Source organism: Equus quagga, chromosome 1 (genome assembly GCF_021613505.1).
Source record: "Equus quagga isolate Etosha38 chromosome 1, UCLA_HA_Equagga_1.0, whole genome shotgun sequence".
Taxonomy (NCBI): Eukaryota; Metazoa; Chordata; class Mammalia; order Perissodactyla; family Equidae; genus Equus; species Equus quagga.
The window spans coordinates 54,392,153-54,415,576 of record NC_060267.1 but is presented as its reverse complement, the minus strand read 5'-3'; the positions used below and the strand labels follow the sequence as shown (position 1 = coordinate 54,415,576).

Here is a 23,424-nt window from a genome sequence, read left to right as displayed (position 1 = left end):
AGTTCCAGAAACGACTCAGCCTTCTTATTTCCTGATTGGCAACTTAGGGACAGCATGTTGAAATGGCTCTCTGGTCCCCAACTTGGGGGTTCTCTACACCCCAATTAGGATTCATGAGCTGCTTTCAATATTTTAGAAGTCAGGTGGAAATTGTTCATGGCCTCTTCAAAGAGTGCCCGGGCTGATGGAACACTGACCCTCTGGGCTCTGCTGGCCTGCTCATGTCCTCTGGCCAGTGACATGCTCTGCACTTGCTGGTGGAAAGGGCTGGATTCAAGCTTGACTTACTGCCCTCTTCACCCCTGCCTGATCCGAAGGATCCCACGGGGTCCCCCGCAGTGCTCTCTCCTTCCTGCTCAGTCACTGCCACACAGGGGCTCAGCCAGGGACGAAAGCAGGGGCAAAAGGGAAGCAGAGGCGTCTCATCTTTGTTTTTAAGAAGAACGTCAGTGGAATGATCTCGGCCTTTGGCCCTTTTGTCGTCTCCCCGCCTTCACTGGCCACCGGCAGCCTCTGTTCTCCGTCGGGGAGAGGGAGCGGGAAGCAGGGTCCCAGCTTGAAGCAGCCCACCCTCGGCCACATGACATCCCAGCCCCTGCTGGGAAGTGGCAGCAGCTGACAGGCCAGCTCAGCTACCAACGGGGACAGCTTCACAAAGGCTTCCACTGCCTGCCCGCCTGACTAGGCCCCCATCGGCCTCCAGGGCTGTTTAGACAGCAGTGACCACCACCCGCCCTGCCCATGTGCACAGGGAGGGACCTGGAGGGGTGCACGTCCCTCCTCGGGCACACTTGTGTGCTTGTGTGTACACACACTTACACTCATAGTGATGATGGAGGTGAGCAGATGTCTGGATCCAACAGGTAGGTGACCGTGGACGTGCCCTAGACTGAGTCCACTCCCCTAATGGCCAAGCCATCGGAAGGCTGCCACTGTGATTGCCCATTGTGAATGAACTTGACCAAAGGGGCCGAGGAGACAGCAGAGCCGGCCAGGGGCTGCAGGCTCCCCTGCAAGGTGGGTCCCCACCTGGGGACATCCTCAGGTGGATCCATCTGCTTACACAGCAAGTGAGCAGGCCCCCTTAGCCAGGTGAGTGGCTGGCTCCCAGCCTGCCTCCCCACCCTGACTCCTAGTCCCACCATCTTGGGATCCCTAGAGCCAAGCTTTCCCAAGTCTCTTCAGGTTCCCCCACTGACCCCACACCACCTCAAGCATGTTTTCTAGACCAAACAGTGAATGAAATAGAATGAGTGTTTATGTCATCAAAGACAAAGCATTTACTTCCTTTATCTCTGCACTGGGCAACCTGATGCCCCCAGCTCCTCTGAGTCAGAAGATTGAAGTATTTTTGCACTGAGGTGAAAAAGGGTCCCAGTCTGGATTTGGGGATAAGGACCAATGAGGTGCAGGTGAAGAAACGCTGTCACTCTGGGGTGAGATGGTCTGGGGGTCCCAGGAGCAGTAAGAGTGTGCATCTCAGCTTGAAAAGCTCAGCTGGGAGCCGATGGCCCGCCAAAGGGCCCCCTGCCCCTGAGCTCTCACCACACCCCGCCCCTGCTGCACAGCATGGGGATACCCGCAGCAGGACGAGCAAACCGCAGGCTCATTAGCAGAGGCTGGCTATGTGCCCCTGGAAGTGGTGTGGGGACACTGGCTGAGCGAAGGCAAACAGCTTTAGGAGGAACACAACTCAAGCATGCTTGTTTGAGCCGGGCTCTTGGTTACAGCCAGGAGCTAGTGACACTCATGGGCAGGCAGGTCAGTTCAAACAAATAAGCACGGGGGCTGCCAAAAGAGGGCGAGCAGGGCCCTCAGCAGTGTGGTCAGTGGGGTTCGCACAGGGCTCTTTCTCTCTCCCCATCGCGACTGCGTGTTTTCAGCAGGTAGAGGGGGTCCAAACGCAGTTGACGAACTGATGCCATGGGATTCCCCCGCAGAGGAGAAGAAACAGCAGCCGCAGGCAGTCTAGACACATCCTTTATTGTGACACCCCCCTCCCCCAACACACACGGGCGGCCAGCTCACACTGAGGCCAGCTAAGGAGCGGCGCGTGTTTACAACTAGAGCAATTTCTCTATACGCAGTGGGTTAAGGCAACTTCTCTGTGGGCCAGCTGGTTCCAGAAACCCATCGGCCTCACTGACGTTGGGCTGCCTGGGGTTACTAGTGGCACTTGCACAGGGTGTCTCCAGTGCACAAGCAGGAGGGGAAGGGGCACACAGGAGGCTGAGTGATGAAGTACAGGGCTGGGCACTGTGCTGAAGTAGCACTGGAGACACAAGGATGGAGCGGGGCTCTCCCAAGGCACACAGAGGTGACGGGAAAACGGGGCTGGGGGGTGTAAATTTGTCCCTTCTGAGAAGGACCCGGCCCCAGATCTCAGACACACTGAGAGAGCGCCACCTGGAGTCCCGCCAGAGGCCGGGGCAGGTGCTGCCAGAACCCACGGCAGGAGGGCCACCTCCCAGGCTGGCTGCGGACTGCCCACTGTGGCAACGCTTCATCCCGCCCTCTCACAGTGAATCGAGTGGGACTCAAGCTAGACATCCCGAGGGACTTTTGAACCCTGGGGGCTGTGACATACGGAGGAAGGTGAAAGCATCCTCCTTTGTGGTGTGGTTTAAAACAGTGGTTCTCAAAGTGTGGTTCCAGGGCCAGCAGCATCAGCATCACCCCGGAACTTCCTAGAAAGGCAAATTCTTGTCCCACTCCTACTGAGTAGAAGCCCGGGGTGGGACCTGGCAGTCTGTGCTAAGCAGCTCCAGGCGATCCTGATTCACACTCAAGTTTAAGAACTTCGGGCTTAGACACCTGGTCACTGGTATCCTCAGTGGATGTGAGCGCCACCCAGCGGTGACACAAAAGACAGGTGGTCTCTTTAGCCAATCAAACGGCCTTCTCCTCCCTTTCTCTACCCAGGCCCAAAGCGGCCAGTAAGGGCATGTTTTCAAGGCAGGTGCTGGGATGAGCAACGATGAAGGTAACTGTTTCGTCACTTCCTCTACCTCAAAGCCCTGAAAATGGACCTGGCGTGGCAGATTCCAGGATCAAAACTGGCTGTCGGGCATGAGGGTCCTGGGGCACATCACTGGGCATATCCTCCCCCCTTCAGTGCCATGTCTATGGCCATGCACGGGGTGAGCTGCCTGATGAGATTTGAGGCCCCGAGACTGAGAGCGCAGTGTGCCCACCCAGAGCCCCGGCATCGGCAATGTGGGGGAGGGCAAGTAGCAGGAGGAGGCCGACACTGCAGTCCCAGGGTGCCTCTTCTACACCCAGGGAGGCCCTGCAGGTGCAGGTGGCCTGAGGTCCCCCGGCTCCCAGCACAGGGCAGGCAGAGGCATTTCCTGCTTGCTTGCCAAGCCCTCCGTGTACCCAACAATGACCTCCCCCAGGCACAAGACCCCACGTCCCGCCTGTGGACTCTGGTTGCTGAGGAGGCAGCTCTCCCTCTGGGGTCAGCGCTGGCACTTGAGGTGACAGGCCGGGCGTCCCCATAAGCAATGGCGCCTGGGCTCCCGCCTGCTGCCTGAGCCACTCAGCCAGGAGGGCCCGGCTTTCAGCCTGGAGGAAGCCGGACTTCTCTTCTGACGGCAAACGTGCAGGGTGCTGGAGCTGGGGCCATGACGGGCACCTCCGTCCAGCAGGGGAGGGGTGCCCCTGAGGGACACGTTCCTGTGTGTCAGCCTGACGGCTTGTCACAGAGACGGAGACCTGAGCAACGCTGAGGAGAGGGGGTCCAGCACAGCTTCCCGGGTTCCATCAGGCCGCAGTGGTGTCGCAACAGCCAACGCTGCTGCCTGGCAAATCTCTTACCTTCTGTTAGCCTTAATCTGCTCATCTGTAGGATGGGGGAATAATACCCTCCTACTGCCATCACTATGAGATGATGTACTTAGTGGCTAACACTGGATGGCAGGCCTTCAGCAAACACAAGGCTATGCTGAGGGGCTCCTGGAGTTGGGGAGGGGTCGGGAGAAAGAAGAAGGGCCACAAACATTTTAAACAAACCTTCATCCCCTCACCAAAGGCCGAATTTCATTCCTGTCCCCCGCCCTGCTGCCATCACCGGGGAGTGGGGGATGTGTCATTCCTCCTCGGGCGGCTGTGCTGTCAGCGGAGGAGGGAAGGACGTGCTGCCCCAGCTGCACAGTGTTCCAGCAGTGGCCGAGTGCAGACCCCTGCAGGGGGCCGGCTTCTTTCCTGGACCCCGGTGTGCAGGCCCCTTTGCTGACACAGGACCAATGACAGCTTTCAACAGGCATGCCCTTCTCTCTCCAAGGACCATGACAGCCTCCAAGCAGGGACACGGGAGGAGCTGTCCTGGGTGCAGACCTGCATATTCACGGGCAGGATGGGCACACCCCATGGGGGACAGCATCCCTGGCTCTGATGGCAGCCCCTGTGTGCCCCCAGTGGGAGCCTGCCGTAGCCTGGGCCTCCGTTTCCGCTAACCCTGGCTCATCTCCCAGGCTGCCCGCAGGAACCACGAGGTCACACTTGCCAAAAGCTCTGGGCCTTCCTCTCGCTCTCTGCAGCTTGGACCAGCAACTCTCCAGCAGCAGTGAGGGTGGCACAGTGCCCAGGGCGGGAATCACAGCTGCTCCGGCCCTCAGTCAGGCCTGCCTACCCGACACGGGGCTGGGGCACACGCATCAGCTGTCCTGGGCCCCGGGACAAGGCTGTGCAAGTGATGTCCGCCCACCAGCCCTGTCCTCATTTCCGCAAGCCTGGCCGAACCCAGTGAAGAATTAAGGGACCTCCCAAGGGGCAGGCATGTATAGGGGCACAGAACCTCTCTGCCCATTGCTGCCTCCCTCAGGCCCCTCGGCAGGAAGAACGTGGCTCTCTTTTCCAACCCTCACTTGTAAGGCTTGTTGGCCTGATGTCTGGCCCCCCAGAGAGCGTGGGAGTCACGGTCCTTTCTGATTATCTGCATGAATCCTGGGAAGATGGGAGGCAGCAAAGATAATCATGTTTGGCCTTGGCACAGGCTGGGATTGCTTAATGAATTTGCGCTGGCAACCCCAGGGCCCTCCAGGCAGAGGAGCTGAGCCAGCCAGGGCTCTGACATCCCTTGGAGAACTGTGAGGCCGGGAGGCAATCTGGCCCAGGAACCTGGTCTTCCCTCTGTGCGGGTGGTGATCCCTGTGCTGAGGCTGTGCAGTTTCTGCACAGTTGGGGTTGTGCGGGGAACAGCAGTGACCGTGTATGGGAGGGAGAGCACCCTTCAGCCAGGGCTGACCCAAGCCAGCCAGAGCCAACTCCTCAGACTGGGGCCTGGAATGAGTCGGCGCAAGCTGTGACCTTTCTCAGCCTTGGTCCTAGCATAATAAGGGACTGCCCTCTCAAGGGTGGGACACAAGAGGGTCCCAGGATAGGAAATGCGGGACCTGGGAGGTGTGGAAGCTGGTGGGCTCTCATGTTATGAGCTGCCCACTTGAAGCCCCATTTGGAGGGTCCCCGTGCCGTCTTATGAGCCGACAGCTGTTCTTCGGAAAGCCACCAGCACCCATCCTCTGGATTTCTGTTCTTCCTCAGCATTTGGGAAAGTTCCTCCTGAGAGTTTCCTGCCTAATTCAGAGATGCAAGAGAGAACCAAAGGAAGGGACTGTATTCTTTCCGGGACGGATGGCAGAGGCGGCAGAGCGAGGCCCCTGGAGGCAGGCTGGTGGTGGCCACGTGGCCGGGGGAGCGGGCCCGGGAACAGCGAGGCTCAGGGCTGAGCGCCTTGCACGTGAGCCTCCCCCTCGTGAGGTGGCTCCGACCCTGTGGGGTCTGGGATCCAGTCTGATCCGGGAGGATTTTAACATCCACCCACATGAAGAGCTGAAGAGGGTTTTAAAACCTGGCACTCCTGAGAATCGGGCCACAGAGAGGGGATCCCTGAGGGGCACATTACTGGAGGCTGGGGCTTGGGGCCATGGTCTTCCAGGGGGATCACTCCTGGGGAGGGCCACTAGGTGGGGCTCAGGTTCCTGGTGTAGCCAATTTACCCTGCCTTGCTTCCTGCCCTGGCAGCTTGGTCCCCGCCCCTGCCCGGCCCCAGTTCCTGCTGCCTCTGCTCAGTTCGCTCCCTCCCAGGCCTGCAGAAAGGACCGAAGCCATCACAATACTCCTTTCCAGGTGACGTGGTATGGGGGGCGGAGATCAAAGGGCTGGGTCTTCTGGGGGCAGAGCCAGCCCTCACTGCCCCACCTTGACGCATTTCCCCAAGGGGAGAGAGCATCCAGGGCAAGGGGTATCAGCACCAGTGGGGGATCTTGTGCCAAATGCAGGAGTCCCAGAGGGGTCAAGGTTTGCCGCCCTTCCTTCTAGGTTCAGGAGCTGGGAGGGAGCAGGGAGTCCAGTCCTCGTGCTCCTGGAGTCCATAGGAGCCCCGGGCCTGTGGAGGGGCCCCGGCTGATGTCTCCTGCAGGAGCAGTCCCCTGCCCAGGGATTCTGGCACTGAGCACCAGGACTGGAGGGAGGGGGCTGAGGGTCCCTGGCCTGGGTGGGAAACACAGGGGCCACGGTCTCAGGCACTTGGTGGGTCCCAAGGGGCTGGGCACAGAGTCCGGGACGTTTCTAGGTGAGCTGATGCTGACGCCGAAGGCCTGGCAGGCGGGATCTGGGCACCCGTCCTTGTGAGAGGCTGTCGGGGGAACGCGGCTGGCCGCTAGTAAAAGCGCAGCTGGAGCCTCCGGCGCAGGCAGCAGGTGAGAAGCATCCCACAGATCTGCCGGGCGAGAGCAGAGACGCGAGGAGTCAGACGGCCACCGGCAGCCAGCTGGCAGTGCCCGCACAGGCCTCTCACCTCAAGGGCCGCTGCCGATGCCAACGGTCTGCAGCGGGCCCGAGAGTCTGCATTGCTAACAAGCTCCCAGGCGATGCTGGGTGGAGGGGGGGACACGCTCTGAGAACTATTATCCAAGAGCAGTATTTCTCACACTTGGATGGGCACGAATCACCGGGGGCCTTGTCATACACTGCAGGCCTGGGTGGGGGCCTGGGAGTCTGCACTGTTACCGAGCTCCCAGTCAAAGCTGCTGGTCCGTGCTCCTAGAGCTTCTCCAGAGATGGCCTGATTTACTTCAATGCCAAGCGGTCACATCCCCACTCCCTCACTGCTGTCTGAAGCCGTCCTCTTCTCTAGGGAAGTCTGTCTGCATCTTGCTGCTCTCAGACTCCAGGGCAAAACCAAGGTCCAGAGTGGATTCTCTGGCTGATGTACAGAGGCCGCTGGGGAAACTGAGGCTCTGGGAGGAGCACCCAAAGCTGTCACCAGCTCATCCTGTAAATCAGCTTGGAATGCGCACCAAATCAGGCCCTAGGAGTCGACCTGACAGTCCTCTGCCGCAGCCGCGAGCTGAACAAGGTGCCACTCGAGCCTCCTGCCCAGGGCAGGCGGTGCTGGGAAACCACTCTCCCCCAGGCCTCCCTTTTCTCGTCTCTAAAATGCAGAGGACCCTTATCCCCCCACCTTGCTCTTCATTTGCCTCCTCCTTCGCCCTTCCTCCCCCCTTCTCCTCCCTCCCACCCAAGGATGCACTGAGGACATGAGATGAGGATGTGTCAGACCGAGGAGGCCCGTGACGTGATCACGATGCTGATGCCGCTGCACCCTGAAGTCCCGCCCGCAGGAGCCGGGGCACTGCGAGGGCCGCCCCGTGACCGTCCTGTGGCTCATGGCAAAGGTGGGTTTCCCCAAGGACGGGAAACAACGCCCATCTTTCCCAAACTTTTCCAACAGCCAATGCTGACCTGCTCCTGCGAGAGCACATCTGGATGCGCACGGCACTGCGAGCAGTGGGGGACAGGCTGACACAGCGCGCACGGCCGGCAGCTCTCTGCCTCTTTGCACGGCTGGCTTAAGGAGGGGTGGGGCAGATGCCCTCCTCCCCGGCCCCATGTGGGAGGATGTTGGGCCCTGTAAACACAGCTTTCAGCTTAGCCTTGGCGCCAAGAGCAGGCTAATCTACCTCAGGACTCAGAGACACAAGTTGGAAGGCGCTGAAGCGGTCATCTTGTCTCCCACAGGCTTGAAGCCAGTGGCTTCATGGCCCTTCCACCCAGGGGTCCTGCAGCAGGCCCTGTTCCCGGTCTCCACCTCATGGTTTGATGCTTTGTCCTGCAGGATCTTTCTGATCCCTGCTAAGGGGGTGGCCGGAAGGGAGCAGCTGGACCCGCACAGACTTGTGGCCACATCCAGAGTGTACAGATCACGCCAGGAGAGGCCTGGGAGAGCTGAGCTGCCCAGCACGCACACTTCTCTATAAGATGTGGTTCCCAGCATGCCTGCCAGGGAAGGCACGGAGCGGGTGGAGGCGTGCGGGCCAGAATCTCATCAGTGTGTGTCCACACCCACACACACCAGCCTGACGCACGCAGAGGGGGCAGGATGCGCTCATCAGCATGTGTGCGTACGGACACACACGTACACACACACCACCTGATTCATGCAGGGGATGACGGACGCTATCAGATGCCTGAGTGAGAACTCGTCACGGATGGCTCCGAGTGGCTAGCATGGGGATAAGCAGAGAAAACACGGGGCAAGTGGACTGCAGGAGCAGGAGATGCAGAGGACAGGTCGGGAAGGGCTGCGGGGGCCCAGCCTGCACCGGGCACGGGGGGCCAGTGCCCTCTTCTGGCAGCCCAGCTGCTTGCAGCATTTGCCACGTACAGCAAATTTTTAATGGGAGGCCGCCCACTTTCAGCTGCTTTTGAGGTTTCTGAGCCAGCACCTGGCTGTCATCAAGAGCATGAAGGAAGGGCCAGGGAGGTCCCAGGAACCATTTCAAAATGACCTTTTGGTTTTCCTTTGAATGACGTGCAGATCCTAATTTTGGCTGTCTTGTGAGTTTTCTGGGCTCTGAAGCATGTGTCCATCCTACAACGTGGGAATGACGGGCAGGAGTGGGCTAGCTTCTGCTGGGGGCTGTGTGACCTTGGGAATAGTTATATCCCTCTCTGAGCCTCAAATACCCCTTTATCAATAGGAAAACCTCCAGTGTGTTCACTGGTCCAGAGCCTTCCCTGGTGAGATTCTTTAAAAACTAGGATGACAGGAGCCAACACCATAGCACCCAGCCCCTCCTGTACCCTGAGCCTTTGAGAGGCCAGGTAGTGGCTTCCCAGGACCCTCAGGATAAAGCCCACCCCATTGGCCAGCCAGGGCTTTGCATGTGTGGTTCCCTCACCCTGGCACTCTTCCCTCTCCTGCTTCTTCCTGTCAAATTCCTTCAAGGATTAATTATATATCACTTCCTCCAGGAAGCCTTCCGTGACTACTCATGACTGGTTAGGGCCTCCTATGTGCTCCTCAAGCCCCAGGGCTCAGACTAACACAGTGCCTATGACTTCATTTGACTACCCATGTTCTGTGTGTCTCTTCCCTTGGGTGAAAGCTCCCAGGAGAAGGGACCACATCCCGCCTGCTGGTGTGGCTCTGACCCTGGGCTGGCGCCTGGCATACAGCAGCCCTCACTACATAGCTGACAAAGAGCACTTGCCCTTTGGCCTCCTTTGCCTGACCTCTGGTGGGAGGCTCCCCGACTCTGCCATGAGGAAGCAACAGGAAAAGGGAGCTGAGCCACTGCATTCTTTAGATAGAAGTTTCCCAGCCAGAATATTCTATAAACTGGCTGCTAAAGTTACCTCAAAGTGGAGTGCCCCCAGAGTCCACCCACAAGATGGGCAGCTGGTGTACAGCAAAGAGACCTGGGTTTGGGGCCCCGGCTGGCTCTGCCATGGTGGCCGTGCGACCTGTAGCGAGTGACTTCCCCTCGCTGGGCTGGCGTCCTTGGATGGACATGCACAGGGCAGGCCAAGTGCTTCTCAGCCCGAGTGCAGGTCTGAATCCCTGGGGGCTTTCAGGTCCGCCGTGCACAGCCTCGGCCACAGGCTCGGAGTGACCGTGGAGACGGAGCCTGAGCAATGGTGCAGCCGGGCTGACAGCACCGGCCCAACAATCGGTAGGTCCTTCTGGGTCCAGGAGTCTGGGATTTGGGGGTGCCTCAAGACCCCAGGGATCCCCTCCAGCATCGTGAGTTACACACCGAGTGGACAGAGGGGCCCTAGGGCTCTTGCTGAAGCAACAGGTGCACCCCCAGAATGCCCCCGCAGAGGGCAGGGGCCCACAGCCTGAGAGGGGCAGCCTGCCTCCCTCAGGGCCCTGCAGCCCCCGCCTCTGCGCCACCGGCAGCCACGGAGCTCAGTGCTCCCAGGGACGCCGTGGGATGATCCAGCTGCTGGGAAGTTCTCCAATCTGTCTCCCCTACATTCCGCACGCTGCTCCTGTCTGTCCCCCAGGAAGGCTCCCTCCCTCCCCGTGTGACTGCCGCTGGGGCTTTAAGGACGGTGAGGCACTGTCTTCTCCCGGCTCCTGGCCTCTCCCACAGCCGACTTCCAGGCCCCTAGGGCCCTTGCTCCTGCCGGCCAGTGCCGCTCAGCTGGCTGCAAGTGGACCCAGTGGAGCTTCCCAGGGACCTGGCGGCTGGCTGCCAGCCCCAGACGATGTCACCTAATCGTGCCGGGTGTAGCCTGGGCCTCGGGCAGTTTCACAGCTCACCAGGTGACCCCAACGTGCAGCCAAGGTTGAGGACCACGGCCCCGCAGGCCCTGTGGAGTCTCGTCATCCAGGCCACCACGATCTCTCCGAGGCATACGGGTGCCTGGTCTGCGCGTCCACGAGGCACAGAGGGCAGGCTGCCCACACCTGGCTGGTGGTGGGGTTCGCTGTCTGCACCACTTTCTGTGGGGTGTTCAGAGGGCTCACAGGGCACCTCCTTTCACGTTCCAGGGCGTAGGGGCACATCAGCCTCCCTGAGGCGGGATCCTACCAAAAACCACAGAGCATCCGAGCCGGGGGGTTCCTGGGGCTGTCACCTGGGCCTGTCTGCAGGCCCCTCCTGCTTCAGTCGGAAGAGCTCGGCCTTCATGTTAAGACGCGGGGCCCCTGGTGAGATTTCCATTGACAGGAGAACACTGCTGCTTAAACAAGGCTGGAAAATGTCCAGCTCCTCCTTGTTACAGGTAAGGAAGCTGAGGCTCAGAGAGGGAAGGTGCCTTCCTCAAGATCACACAAGAAGAGGTGGGGCTGTGTCTAGAATCCGGGCCCTCCGACTTCCAAGCAAGATTTCCTCCAGTTCCTGGGGACCAGAGAAGCCTGCCACCACCCTGGCCTTGTATCTCCTGAGACTTGGGGGTCTTCGAAGTGCCAGGCTGGGCGTGTGTGGGAAAAGTGCAGTGCCTGGCCCGGCCAGAGGACGACTGGGCCGGGCACAGGCCCGCGGGAGCCCTGCCTTCCTCCAGGCCAGCCTTGGGCAGCTTAGTTCCGGCCTTGGCCAGAAGAGGGCGCTCCAGCCCGGGCCTCAGCGGACGGCTGGGAGGAGACGGCCAAGGGGCTGCAGTCCCTGGCACAGGGATGCTGTCGGTGAGTGACTAGGAGTGAGTCCACAGCGGGCCGTGCGCACCGAGACTTCCACGTGAGGGTGTATGTGGGGGGCATCTGGGGGCCTGCGGGTGCTCCACCCGACGAGTTGGCCTCAATGGCATTATCCCACAGCCGTACCTGTTCCACCAGGACCTCAGGTGCGGGCGTTGGTACCCAACTCCTGCTGGTGGCCTCAGCTCCCACGGCTCTCAAGGCCAGAGGGGTCAGGAAGAAATGGCCAGGTCAGCGGCCCAGGCCTGCTGGTGCCCAGGCCTGCTGGTGTCCACGCGGAGCAGCCCCCTCAAGGCCCGGAGCAGATGGCAGGGGAGCCGGGAGCTGGAGCACAGGGCAGCTTTCCCCAGTTCCCACGGCTGCTCCTCTGGGGCTCAGTACACGGGGCAGAAGGTGCCCTGGGGAAGCACACGCAGGGGCTGCGGGATGCCAGCAGGGCTCCCGGGTCTGCCTGTGCCTGGAGATGGAGGGGGCTAGCCGTCTGGCCAGGAAACAACTGGGGCTTTTTGGAGAGATGATGTGCCCACGTGGAAATAAAAACAACGACAGGCACCATTTACGGAACACCTGCGATCTGTTCATCAAGGAGCAGTGATTTCCATGTATCTTGCTAATCCTCACAAGTCACCAAACCAGGTATAATTAGCCCCATTTTACAAACAAGGCACTGAGCCTTGGAAATGAAATAACCAGCCCTGGGTTGCCTGGTCCCCCTCCTGAGGGTAGGGCCCAGCGGGCCAGCCAGCCGCTGGATCCTCTGGGGCACAGACTGGTGCGGCTGGGCAGCATGGCGACCCGGAAGGGCTGCACGCTGGAGGGCTCCCCGGCCAGCTGCCGCCGTGGCCCTGCTTCTCCTCCACAGAGCCCTGCGCTGGGGGAGGCAGCTGGGGAAACCAAGGGACCAAGGGCCAGGAGACCTGGGCGTCAGTCAGGAGGTGAGACCCTCAGTCAGCCACCTTGCTGGGTCTCAACTTTTTGATCTATAAAATGGGGAGAACACTACTACTCACCTGGCCAGGTGTCAGGTGGCGGTGGGGACCCCATGGAAAGCATGTGACACCCCCCGAAGTCTACAGAAAGCTGGGTAGCTCCAGCTTCCACTCGTGGGTACCATCACACGTGCCTGTGTGACCTCGTCCTTGCCTAGCTCTCGTGAGGTGGGAGAAGGCATCCACATCTTGCAGATGAAGAAGCTGAGGGCCAGGGAGGGCACTGCTCCAGGCCACACAGGAGCAGAGGCCGAGGCCCTGCTCGCAGCCTGTCCCTAGACGGTACTTGTTGCACCAGGAGTGGGAAGGGCGGGCAGGACTGGGCTCCCTCAGAACCTGCTGGGCCCAGCAGGAGTGCGGCGTGCTGGGCGCAGTGGGAATGCTGGGCCCTCGCTCGCTGTGTCTGCCTCAGCCCCTGAGGTGGCCCTCCCACCTCCTCTCCTCTTGGCCTTTGACTACAGTGACCTTGAGAGTGACGCTGACTCCCTGGACGGTGGCTGGGGGAGAGGTGGAGTGGCGAAACAGAGCAGAGGGCTGGGTGTACACAGGGGAGCATGTACCCACAGGCACCCACACACATATACACACGGAGGAAGGAGGGTGTCCATGCACACACGTATACACACGTGCACAAGCACACCCAACACATATACGTGCACACAACCCCAACCAGGTACACCTAGATGCATGCGGACACACCACAGACCCACACGTACCACAGCAGGCTGTGCACACCCCCCACGCGCACACACACAGGGTGCATGCACATACCTGAGCCCACACTCATACTCCTTCTATGTCTCTTACAAGTCCAAGCTGTCCCCAGGCCCCCGGGCATTTTCCTTCATGTTTTCTGGGGAAGAGAGTGGCCAGGTGACTCACCCTTGGCTGCAAAGGGATGAGAGGGGAGTAGAGGGGCGGAGAGGCAGGGCGGGCTTGGGTGTGCAAAGGGTCAGCGATCTGAGATCTCAGCCAAGAGGAGAGGGGCTCGGAGCTCTTCTCGACAAGCCCCTCCCATCTCCACCCCAACTCACCTGCAGGCAGGCCACCCCGATGCCCACTGCCCCCATGAGCAGCAGGTGGTCGGCCAGGAACTGCTCCAGCTTGGTAAGACAGCCTCCCTGTAAGGTAACGGCAGGTCACATACCCCTTGGCCTGGAGGCAGGCGAGGATGGGGAGGGAAGGCTGGCTGTGGGCTGCATCCAGCCAGCTGAGGGAAGGCCAGAGACTTAGAGGGCTTGGCTTCCTGGGTGACCCGGGGGAAGGCCATGATGTCCTAGAATCTCCCAGCAGCAGCTGCTTATCCCAAAGCTTTGTGGAGACCTCTGAAGGCCCCCGTGGTATCTCACGGCCAATGAATAAATGTGTCCTGCACCCCTGCCCACTGCCTGAGCCTGCCTTTCCGGGGCTCCTGGTGGCCGGCTGGGCCCTCTGCATGCCCCAGCTGGAGCTTGGGCACTCACCTCCACCTTGTAGATGTTGGAGGGGTGGGCCCGCTGCCCGCAGCGTACCACCACCGTCTTGCAGCAGCTGTCGGGCACCTGGCGGCCCTCGGCCTCTGGCGACAGGATGTAGGCGCTGTGCTGCCAGTCGGCCGAGCTGTTGCTTCCGCAGCACTTGAACTGTAGGGAGAGGCGGAGGAGGGAGGTGACGAGCATGCAGCGGGCTCCTGCAGCCCCTCGGGCACGGGGCCGCAGGAGGCAGTGTTCTATTAGCCTCATCCCTTTCGGCCTCCCTGTCCCTAGCAGCAAGCTCGTCTCCTTGGGGCCCTTTTTCTCCGGACGAGGGTGGAAGCTGCTGGCAGGACATCTGTTCCCTCCCTTTTCTACGCACCCCAGTCCTTCAGGGAGGTTATGCTGGCATCCTGGGGACAGGGGGGTCTGTCACGAGAAGGGCTGGGAGACAGACACAGGCGGGTCCCGAGAGAGAGAGGGTGAGAGAGGGGCTGTGTGCTACTGGGTAGCCGAGCCCAGGGCAGGGCCCAAACCACAAGGGGGCGGTTTCCTGGGCAGCCAGGGCCCTAGGGACAGGGACCCAGCCCGGCCAAAGGTTCTGGGCCTCCAGGCAGGCCTTGCAGCCTCAGAGCCCAGACCTGCAGGGACACAGAGGGTGTCCCAGCGGCCACGGGCAGGCAGATCCGTACTGGCCAGAGGGGCCGGGGTGACTGCGTCTTGGGTGCCCCTCCAGGGCAGGGACGCGCCAGCCCCTGTCTAAGGCGATCCAAGGACAGGACAACAGGAAATTGGTTCTTTCTTGCCGTCTGAGTTGGAGGACTGAGATGCAAAGTCCCTACGTGGGCCGCAGCCCAGGCCACCGTGAGGCTGTCTCCAGGGCGGGGTGCATGCAGGGAAGTTAATGGCGTTTGTCAATACCTGTGCCGGCCCGCCAGGAGTGAAGCTGGACCCCGGGCTCCCGCCCTCCCAGAGCCTCTCATTCCCTGTCATCTAGGAGCAGAGACGACGGGGGCGTGTGAGGCACCAAACAGGAAGGGGCCGATGGCTCTGCTCACAGGCCAGGAAAAGTCCCACAAGGGAGAGGGGCAGCCCCATGGGGTCAGGCAGAACGGAACAGCAGATAGAGCTGGGAACAGCACAGCTGTGCTAGGAGTCACGCGGGACTGTGCGTCTGTGTCTGTGCACGTGTGTGTCACCTGGACAGGCAATATAGCCTCTCTCGGCTTCAGTTCCGTCACCTGTGAAGTGGGGACAACAAAGTCCCTCCACGTTGGGTGTGGTGAGGACTGTAAGAGGAGAGTTGCGAGAGCACTTAGAAGAGAGCCCTGCACCGAGGAAGTGGTTAGTAAGAGACACCCAGGACCGTTATCATGGCTGTGTGGACACGGGCACACCGGGTCCTTCACACATGTGGGGTGTGGCCCAGAGCCCAGATGCTGGCCTGGCTTGAAGCCACTGCCTTGCTGGGGCACGGTTTCCTCATGCCTAAGACACGGGCCTGGGCCCAAGGTCCCTCAGACCCCACAGTTCTCATGGTTCCTAGCACATGTGAGGGCCTGTGTCCACGTGGTCTGGTGCCCATGGAGGCCTTGGCAGTAGCCCAGCGCTCGCTCCCAGCTGTGCCCTTCCTCATGCTGTTCCCTGTTCCTGGCCTGCCCTTCCCATCTTCTCTGCCCAGGCCTCCTCCTTGGCCCTTCCAGTCCTGGGGAGTCCAGCCTCCCCAGCCCTGCTCTCCGCTCAGAGGGACCCCAGCCTAGCACTGACTGCAGTGACCTGTTGTATCTCGGGCTTCCTGAGTAAGGCCCCGAGGGCACAGCTCCTCACGTGGGAGGCCCAGCAAGAGAGGACTCAGCTTTGGCCAGGGCTGGCCAGCGGGGTGTAGCTGGGCTGAGGATGTGGGTGTGAGTGTGTGTGCACACGGGTGCCTCAGCCACTGCATCAGAGGACAAGAGATCCCTCCGTTCAGAGCCGGCTGGGAGCTGAGCCAGTCCTTGGGAGACGGGGAAGGTGCCTCCCCAGCTGCACTAAGATGCCCCTAGAATTCAGAGCCCACCACTCTCTACTCCCTCTACGTGCCTGGTGTTCTGGCTCTAAGATGAAAGCTGCAGGCCCAGGGTGAGGTTTGTAGATACAGGATGGAGCAGAGCCCACAGGGGGAGGGGGAGGGAGGTGGCAGGAAGAAGGGGGCCAGAGTGGGCAGGTGGGGCTGTCTCAAATTTCCAGACGTGGAACCATCAGGATCCTGGAGCCATGTGGTCCAACAGAACTTTATGCAGCAATGGAAATGCCCCACATCAGTGCTGTCCAATTTGGGGGCCACTAGCCACACGCGGCTATTGGGCGCTGAAATGTGGCTAGCGTGACTGAGGAACGGAATTTTGTGTTTAGTTTAAATCTAAGTAGCCACACGTGGCTAGTGGCCACCGTAAGCACTTTTCACGGTGGGTGGGGACTTCTGCATATGTGCCCATATCTGATGCTCACACACCCTGCTGTTAGCACCACTGACTGGATCCCAGCGCCCCTGCGTGCAGCAGAGAGGAACGTGCCGGTCTTCTCTTGCCATCCTCTCACCTTCCAGCGCTCTATCAGACAATGCTCTGCTGCTGTTCACAGGGTTTCATGGCCAGTTATTCAGAAGTGGGTGGGCAGGTCCTCCTTCCTAGTCTGTCTATTCCAGAAGCTCCGCTGAAACCTGCCCACCATGGGTGACCCTGCTGGTATTTGAAATCCCTGTAGCAGCGCTTTCGGCATCACTGCAACATGCAGCCACCACAGTATGACAACCAACAGACTGACGGGTGGTGTGGGTCCCTGACAGGGAAAGGAACCCGGGCCTCGACGGTGAGAGCACCGAATCTTACCCACCAGACCACCAGTGCGGGCTTCACACACACCCAATGAGGCTTCATTTTAGAGATGTGGCCAATGAAGCTCAGAGAAGGTAAGTAACTTGCCCAGGGTCACAGAGACAGGAAGGGTCAGGACTTGATGCCATGTCTGTGTGGCCTTCAAGCCCACAGGGCAGGGGCTTACATCCTGCTGTAGACGGTCCACCGACGTTGTGATCGCCGCCGCTCCGGGCTGCCCATAGTTCTCAGACAAAGTCCCAGTCAAGTGCTGCTTCAGCTCATCGCTCAGCTGAGGAGGGTGACAGGGAGGTGGCATCAGCAGACCGCCCACCCGATCCTGGTCCCAGCCTCTCCAAAGCCGCACAAGCCAACCCTACAACACCAGGGGCTGCCAGTGGAGTGATGGCAGAGGTTCCCAAACAGCGTGACGGGACCATCGCAGGAGACGGCACAGGAGACGAGTTCACAGAGAGGATGCTGTGAGAGCTGGGCCCCGCCGCAGGGCCGAGGCTTGACGGGCAGGGCGACAGGCTGCAGGGGGAGCCAGCTCGCAGCTGGCGGGAAGGCACGGGGAGGAGAGGCACAGGGGGCTTTTAACTATCTGCTGATTTTCATTTTGATTATGAGGTGATATTCAACATAGTCACAATCGTTATCCTTGGGCACCCACTGGCCGTAGAGGCGCTTAAAACAACCACAGTCAGGGGTTCAAGGTCAAGCGCCTCTACTAGCTGAATATCAACCTGGCCACAACCTCAAACGCCTGATTCACAGAGTACCCGGGGGAGGGGATCTGACTGGCCCCTCCATCCTGTCCAGTGCAGGCAGGTGAGGCCTGGGGCTGTCATCATAGTCTGGCATGTGGCCCCGGCCCAGCCTTTCTCCTGCGATGTCTGACAGACGAATGCAGCTCTACCTCTTCCTGGAAGGGAAGAGGGACCACCCCCCTTCCCATGGGAAGCTCCCACTCCCAGCCTCCCATGGTGAAGACATCAGCGTCAACAGATGGAGCAGAGAATGCTGGAATGGGGACAAACAGCGGGACCAGGATGTGGTAAGGATTGTGGGGGCCTAGGAGACAGGACCAGCCCGTGTGTTGCTGCCTCAGCTTCCCCATCACTGTGCATCCCTGCCCCATGCTGCAGCCCCCTGCTCTGGTGGGCAATGTAGGAGGAGAACTCTTCCACTCACCCTCTGGTAGTACATGTGGGCCAGGACCCCTGCCACCAGCTCAACGAGGAAGATCACCAACAACAGGCAGAAATACTAGGAGCAAGGAGAGGAGATGGTCACCTCGGCTCAGGCCTGGGTAAGCAGATGGCCCCTCAGGACATATGACAAATGTTTCCCCAAAGCAGTCTCTGTCAGGGACACCCATTACCCACCCCATCCTCCTCTTCCCAGCTGTTCTGGGCATACCCCCTCTCCCGGCTGCTGGCCCGGAGTTCCCTACCAGCCCCTTACTCACTGGTCTGCTGTTGGTTCCTTAATCCACCCACCCACTCAATGTTGATGCAATAACTACTACAGACCAGGTACCATGAATTAGACAGCTCTTGCCCTCAAAGTTAGTGACGGGGCGTGGGGAAGAGAAGTAAGTAGTTACAGCGCTGTGTTATAAATGCTACTACAGGCAAGCTCTAGAAACTCTGGGAAGCTCCTGGTGGGGGAGGGCAGTCAGAGAAGTCTTCCTAGAGGCGGTGACGCCTGTGTGGCATCTCTAAGGATGAATGGGCATTTGCCAGGTGAAGGAGGGAGGCGCATGCCAGAGAGGGGGAGAGCACGCGCGCGAAGACTGGAGCGTGCAGAGAGCACGGGCGTTTGGGTTCAGGGAGTGGAAAGAGAAGATGTGGCTGGAGTGTAGGATCTGCCTGCGCAGCTGCAACCAAGGCTCAGAGAGAGCCACAGCGGAGACCCTGGCGATGGTGTGTCCTCTTCCGCCCCTCATGGCCCCCAGGGGCTTCTAAATCCCCCCACTGCCTGGCCCCCTGCAGGCGCACTCTGCACACTTCCCAGCCCTGCTGCAGGGACGAGTGGCCTGCCTCCCTCCCCACTCCCCGGGGTTCACAGTCAGGAGGCTCTGCAGGGACTTGCGAGGGGACCGGCCTGCATCCCTCCCCAGGTCAGAAAGGCCTGTCTGTCAGACCCACATGGCTGGGCGGGGCCAGGGAGCTAGAGGCTCCAGGCTTCAGGCAGGGAAGAGGGAAAAGGGGGAGGGGGAAGGAGGAAGGAGGAGGGGATGCTGTTGCCCAAACGGGGTCCCTGCTGGGGAAGCTCAGCACCCCCGCTCAGAGCACGGGCTGGTGAGCCTTCTTACCCCTCAGCACTGCCTGCCTGGCCACACCAGGGCGGCAGCTGTGGTCACTCGGTCTCTGGATTCTAGGCAAGGCCCAGCCTCTGGGTGAAATCAGAGACTCCAGGGCCAGGAACGTGAGCAGGAGGGAGACAGCTGGCAGGGGCTGACCAGGGCTGACGGGGGTGGAGGTGGGGAGGCCAGGGGGCTGTTGGCCAGTTCGGAGGCAACACTGATCCCTGGGCCTGTAGGCCATGCCTGACCACCTCCCAGAGCCCAGCAGGGGCCTGGGATGGGCAGGGCTTAAGAAACAGGGGAAGAGGGCAGCTCTTCTCATGGAGAAAGGGCTTTCCACGAAGGAGCCAAGCTTCCTCTCAAGTTAAGTGAATAGCCCACTTCCGGTCTCCCCAGACATTTACTGAGACCATGGTCTCCTAGCATCGGAGCCGCCCACCCCCGGGGCAGGGAAGCTTCCAGGCCTGCCCCTATCCCTGTGGGGCCTGAGGCAAGAGGACAGAAGGTGCTGTTCCTCATCTTCCCTTCCTGCCCCGGCCCGGTGCTGCACCGGGAGAGGCCTCGGGCCTGCAGGGCCAAGCTCTGTCCATCCCCCATGCCCTCCAGTGGCCCCCAGATGTGAAGAATTGGATGTGGTGGAGTGTGGGGCACACACCAGCCCCAGGACAGCTGTGCAGGCTCTGGATGGGGGCCTGGGCTGCCTGCACAGGGCAGGGCGTTCCCAGCTCCTGGGTCCCGGGGATGAGGTCTAAAGCAGGGATGGGAGTTGCAGGTTCCAGAAGATCGCTGGGCCCTAGGGACCCATCATGCCATGGGGAGGGGTTTGGATGAAGGTGGGCCGCGTGGGGCCCCAGGCAAGGCCCCATGTGCCTGGGTCTATGGAAGGTACTGAATGGTATGTAAGCCGAGGCCGGAGGCTGAGGAGAGGTCTGTGGCTGGCCCTCGGACCTGAAGAACGCTGGTGGAACGTTGGTTGACTTGGGTTTGAGGCCAGGCGCCGACGCTTCCTGGCTCTAGATGGACAGCCACTGGCACCTTGGTGTGAATTAGAAAAATGTGCTCCCGTGAGAAAAATGTGGCTTAGCGAGTTGGGTGAGCTGGATTTCAGCCTTCCCCATCCACAATGGACAACACACCCAGCATCGGCCATGCCTGTGGGACTGAGCCAGTGCCTGGGGATAATGGAACATGGCCTGCCCCGCCTACCCCTGTGGTTGAGAGGACCCAAGGGGAGGAGAATCATGCCTCATAGCGATCTGATCTGCCTGCCTCCTGCTCCCAGAGCTCACGGGTGGCAGCACGAGGTGAGCTGGACTCATCAGCTAGCGGCAGGCTCAGCTGTCCGGGCCAGGTGGCTGCCCTCCTGGGAGCTGCCCAGCCATCAGATGGAGCACCGCTGCACTGACACTGACCTCCATGCGGGAGGGTGTCCCTCCCTAACGCACATACCACAGGGCCCTGGGGCCGTGCCTGGCCGGCAGCTCCTCTCTGACATAGCTGCCCTTCCTGCAGGCTCCACATCGCCCTCCACTCCACTGTCCTGCTGCGGTGCTCTGAGGCCAGCTCTCCTCCTGCCACAGGACCCGGCATGCAGTGACCACCGGTCCCTCCCAGGCTTCCTGGGTGCCCCATGTGCCCTCCGTGGCATGGGAGGAAGAGGTGACGAGTGCCTGTCACTGAATGGGAAGATGCAGGCCACTGCCAGCCAGGAGGGTGGCATTTTGCCATCTTTCTTCTGTGGGGGAGGGAGCGGCTTCTCGATATATTGCTGCTGTCAGCTGCGAGTCACGCACAGATGGATGGCAGTCCTGAAGACGTGGCAGTGTCGTGCTGCTCCCCCGGGAAGTCACCGCCACAGTGCAGTTAAAGCTGGGCTGGGGAGGAGGGATGATGGGAAGGGAGAGTGACTGGACCACATCCCAGGTTTAATGGCAGGCGAAACTAGTACATGCCAGCCCCTCAAAGGTGTTTCGAAGCATCCAGCATCTATCCAACCAGCGGAGTTGTCAGGAGGGGAGGAGCGCCCCCAGAGGCCATGGTGCACGTGGAGACGCCCCTTGCCTGAGGAACTCCAGCTGTAAAGACACCCTGGGATGGAAGCAGGGCCAAGCTGGGGCTCTGGGGCACCGAGGGTGGGGTGCCAGGGAGCAGATCGGTTGGGTGCTCAGTGGGCACAGGTGCTGGCTCCAGGCAGCAGCTTCGGCAGCGGGAGGGCTGCAGGTGTGTGACTCACCTGGGCGGGGGTGGCCCTGAGTCACGCTACTGTGCGACAGTCCCTGGGAGGCAGGTCATGCTCACTGGGATCCTCCAGCACTGAGGGTCCTGGTGCCCTGCCTCTGGAGCCTAGGCAATGGGGCCAGGCTGGCGGGGTTTTGCCACGAGAGGCCATGAGCTCTGAAAATGCCTCACCTCGGCCTCTCTGCCTTCACCCTACCAAGCCTCTTTCGATGCCCTCGGTCCACCCACCGTCTCGCACTCCCCCGGTGCTCACTGGCTGTGCAGGTGTGCGCAGCCTTCCTTCGCTCCTGCCTCCAGCTCCCTCCACACAGGCCGGGGCTCCAGCCTCCCCCTGTGCCCTCTGTGTCCCCACCCAGAATTCCCATGCCAGCTGTCCTCCAGCACCAGCTCCGTCAGGCCGCCAGGCGCCTTCCCGGTTCCAATAGGTTGACTCTAGGAAGACTGAAGAAGCTTCTGGAGCTACATCTTGCCTTCTTTTAAATTGGATTTGGTGTTTGTTTTGAATTATTAAACAGAAGTCAGTAAAAAACTCACAGAAACTGTGTAATTTGAGGAGTCATATTTCATCTTAAGTGGGTGTTTACTGGCCCCCATGCTGTCTGCCTCTCCCAGCTAACCATGGGGGCGGGAGACACGCTCTACCACAGAGCGCGCCGTCCCCTTGAGGGCCCTCGGAATGCATTCCTGTGGCTTAGGAGGCCATCCCCTAACTCCAGCATGCTGCCCTGGCTTCTCAAGAGCAGAGCAAATGCAGTTCTTCTAGAGTAGGAGCAGTGGAAAGTGGCCCTTCCATCGAAAAAATGCCACATTTGCCTTCTTTGGCAGAGTCAGTGCCTGCCTGCCTGCCTGAGACCCCGGCGCACAGTACGGCACTCAGGGATGAGAAGGGCCGATGGTCAGCAGCTCTCCAGGTGCCAGCCTCTCGTGACAGCATCCTATGTCCACCCCCAGCCCCCTAGGAGCTGAGCACAGCATCACTCATCTCTGCCGTGTGAGCTCGAGGGCCAGCCTCCCAGCATCCACGAATACACGTGGGCAAAGAGGCCAAGCAGCTCGTCAGACACCCCACAGCAGGAACATGGTTGAGCCCGGAACTGACCCAATGGATTCGGGCTGCAGAGCCCCGTGCGGTCCCCACCGTGTGCTATCGTCCCTGAGCAGCCGACGGCGGATGGGTGGGCTTGCTGAACTCACTCAGGGTGGACTCAGCAGGTTAGGTGGAGATGGGTGTCAGGGAGGAAGGAGAGGGTGCTGACAAAGAGACAAGAGGGAAAGCCAGGGAACCCCTCTCTGGGCCCCCAGGGATCCCTCATCAGCCCCCACTCAGTCCCCGGCCCCCAGCGGCAGCAGGCAGGCCGGGCGTGCTCCAGGAGTCCTCTCTGGGCAAGCTGCCCTCCTGGGGCAGGGGTCAGGGGCCCAGCTAGGCGTGGTACAGCAGCACTTCAGCCCGCTCGCCCTGCCCCTCCACACCCGTGCTGGGTCACAGCCTCGGCTCCAATGCCTGTCTGCCTGCTCCCTCGGCTGTGCTCACTCAGCCTCATCTTGTCTCAGAGTCTAGGAATTGTCAGCACAAGCTGTGCACCGCCCCCTGCGCGTGTGCACACAGTGCCCCGCCCACAGGAGCCTCGGGCCTGGGCCTCTGCTCCCTACGCGCCCCTGCCTGGGCCGTGTTGCCCAGCTGCTGGCCATCACTTCTCAGCTCGGGCAAGGCCTCCACAGAGCCCTCCCAGGGGCCAGGAGTCCCGAGCTGGGACCACTCTGCTGTCACCCTTGCTTCTGAGCCTCTGCCTGACTCTGGGGTCTCCTGCTTGGCCCGCTCCCCGTCTCTGCACACTTGGATCCTCGTTCGCCCTCCTGCTCTGACCTGGGTCTTGTTCCGTCCTCACAGTGCCTGTGCACCTTGGTGTGAACGGAACCCACCCCAACCCAACTCCTCCCCGGCCCCCAGCCCCACTCTGGCCTTCGTGACTGGTCTGCCCCTGCCCTCAGGCTGCCCCCAGTCTTTCCAGAAGCCACCACCTGAGTCTTGGTCTGACAGAAACCACTGATGGGAATTTCAAAGAAGGCTCCTGTAGCCTCTGCCGCCCGAGCCCTCGGTAAGAACCGTGCCACTTCCAAACACGCCAAACGGGAGCCAGGACAGAGGAGCGAG

At 60.7% G+C, this 23,424-nt stretch overlaps 1 protein-coding gene across 1 annotated transcript in view; it reads right to left on the bottom strand.

Moving 5' to 3' along the window:
- Positions 1-1,948: 1,948 nt before the first annotated feature.
- TSPAN11 (tetraspanin 11) overlaps positions 1,949-23,424 on the bottom strand; it is a 68,500-nt gene continuing 47,024 nt past the window's right edge. The window contains exons 4-8 of the mRNA XM_046647543.1: positions 17,918-17,992; positions 16,911-17,015; positions 13,884-14,042; positions 13,455-13,541; positions 1,949-6,721 (exon numbers count right to left, since the gene is read on the bottom strand). Coding sequence (XP_046503499.1) covers positions 6,662-6,721; positions 13,455-13,541; positions 13,884-14,042; positions 16,911-17,015; positions 17,918-17,992 — 486 coding nt within the window. The 3' untranslated portion in view covers positions 1,949-6,661. The remainder of the gene's footprint in view (positions 6,722-13,454; positions 13,542-13,883; positions 14,043-16,910; positions 17,016-17,917; positions 17,993-23,424) is intronic.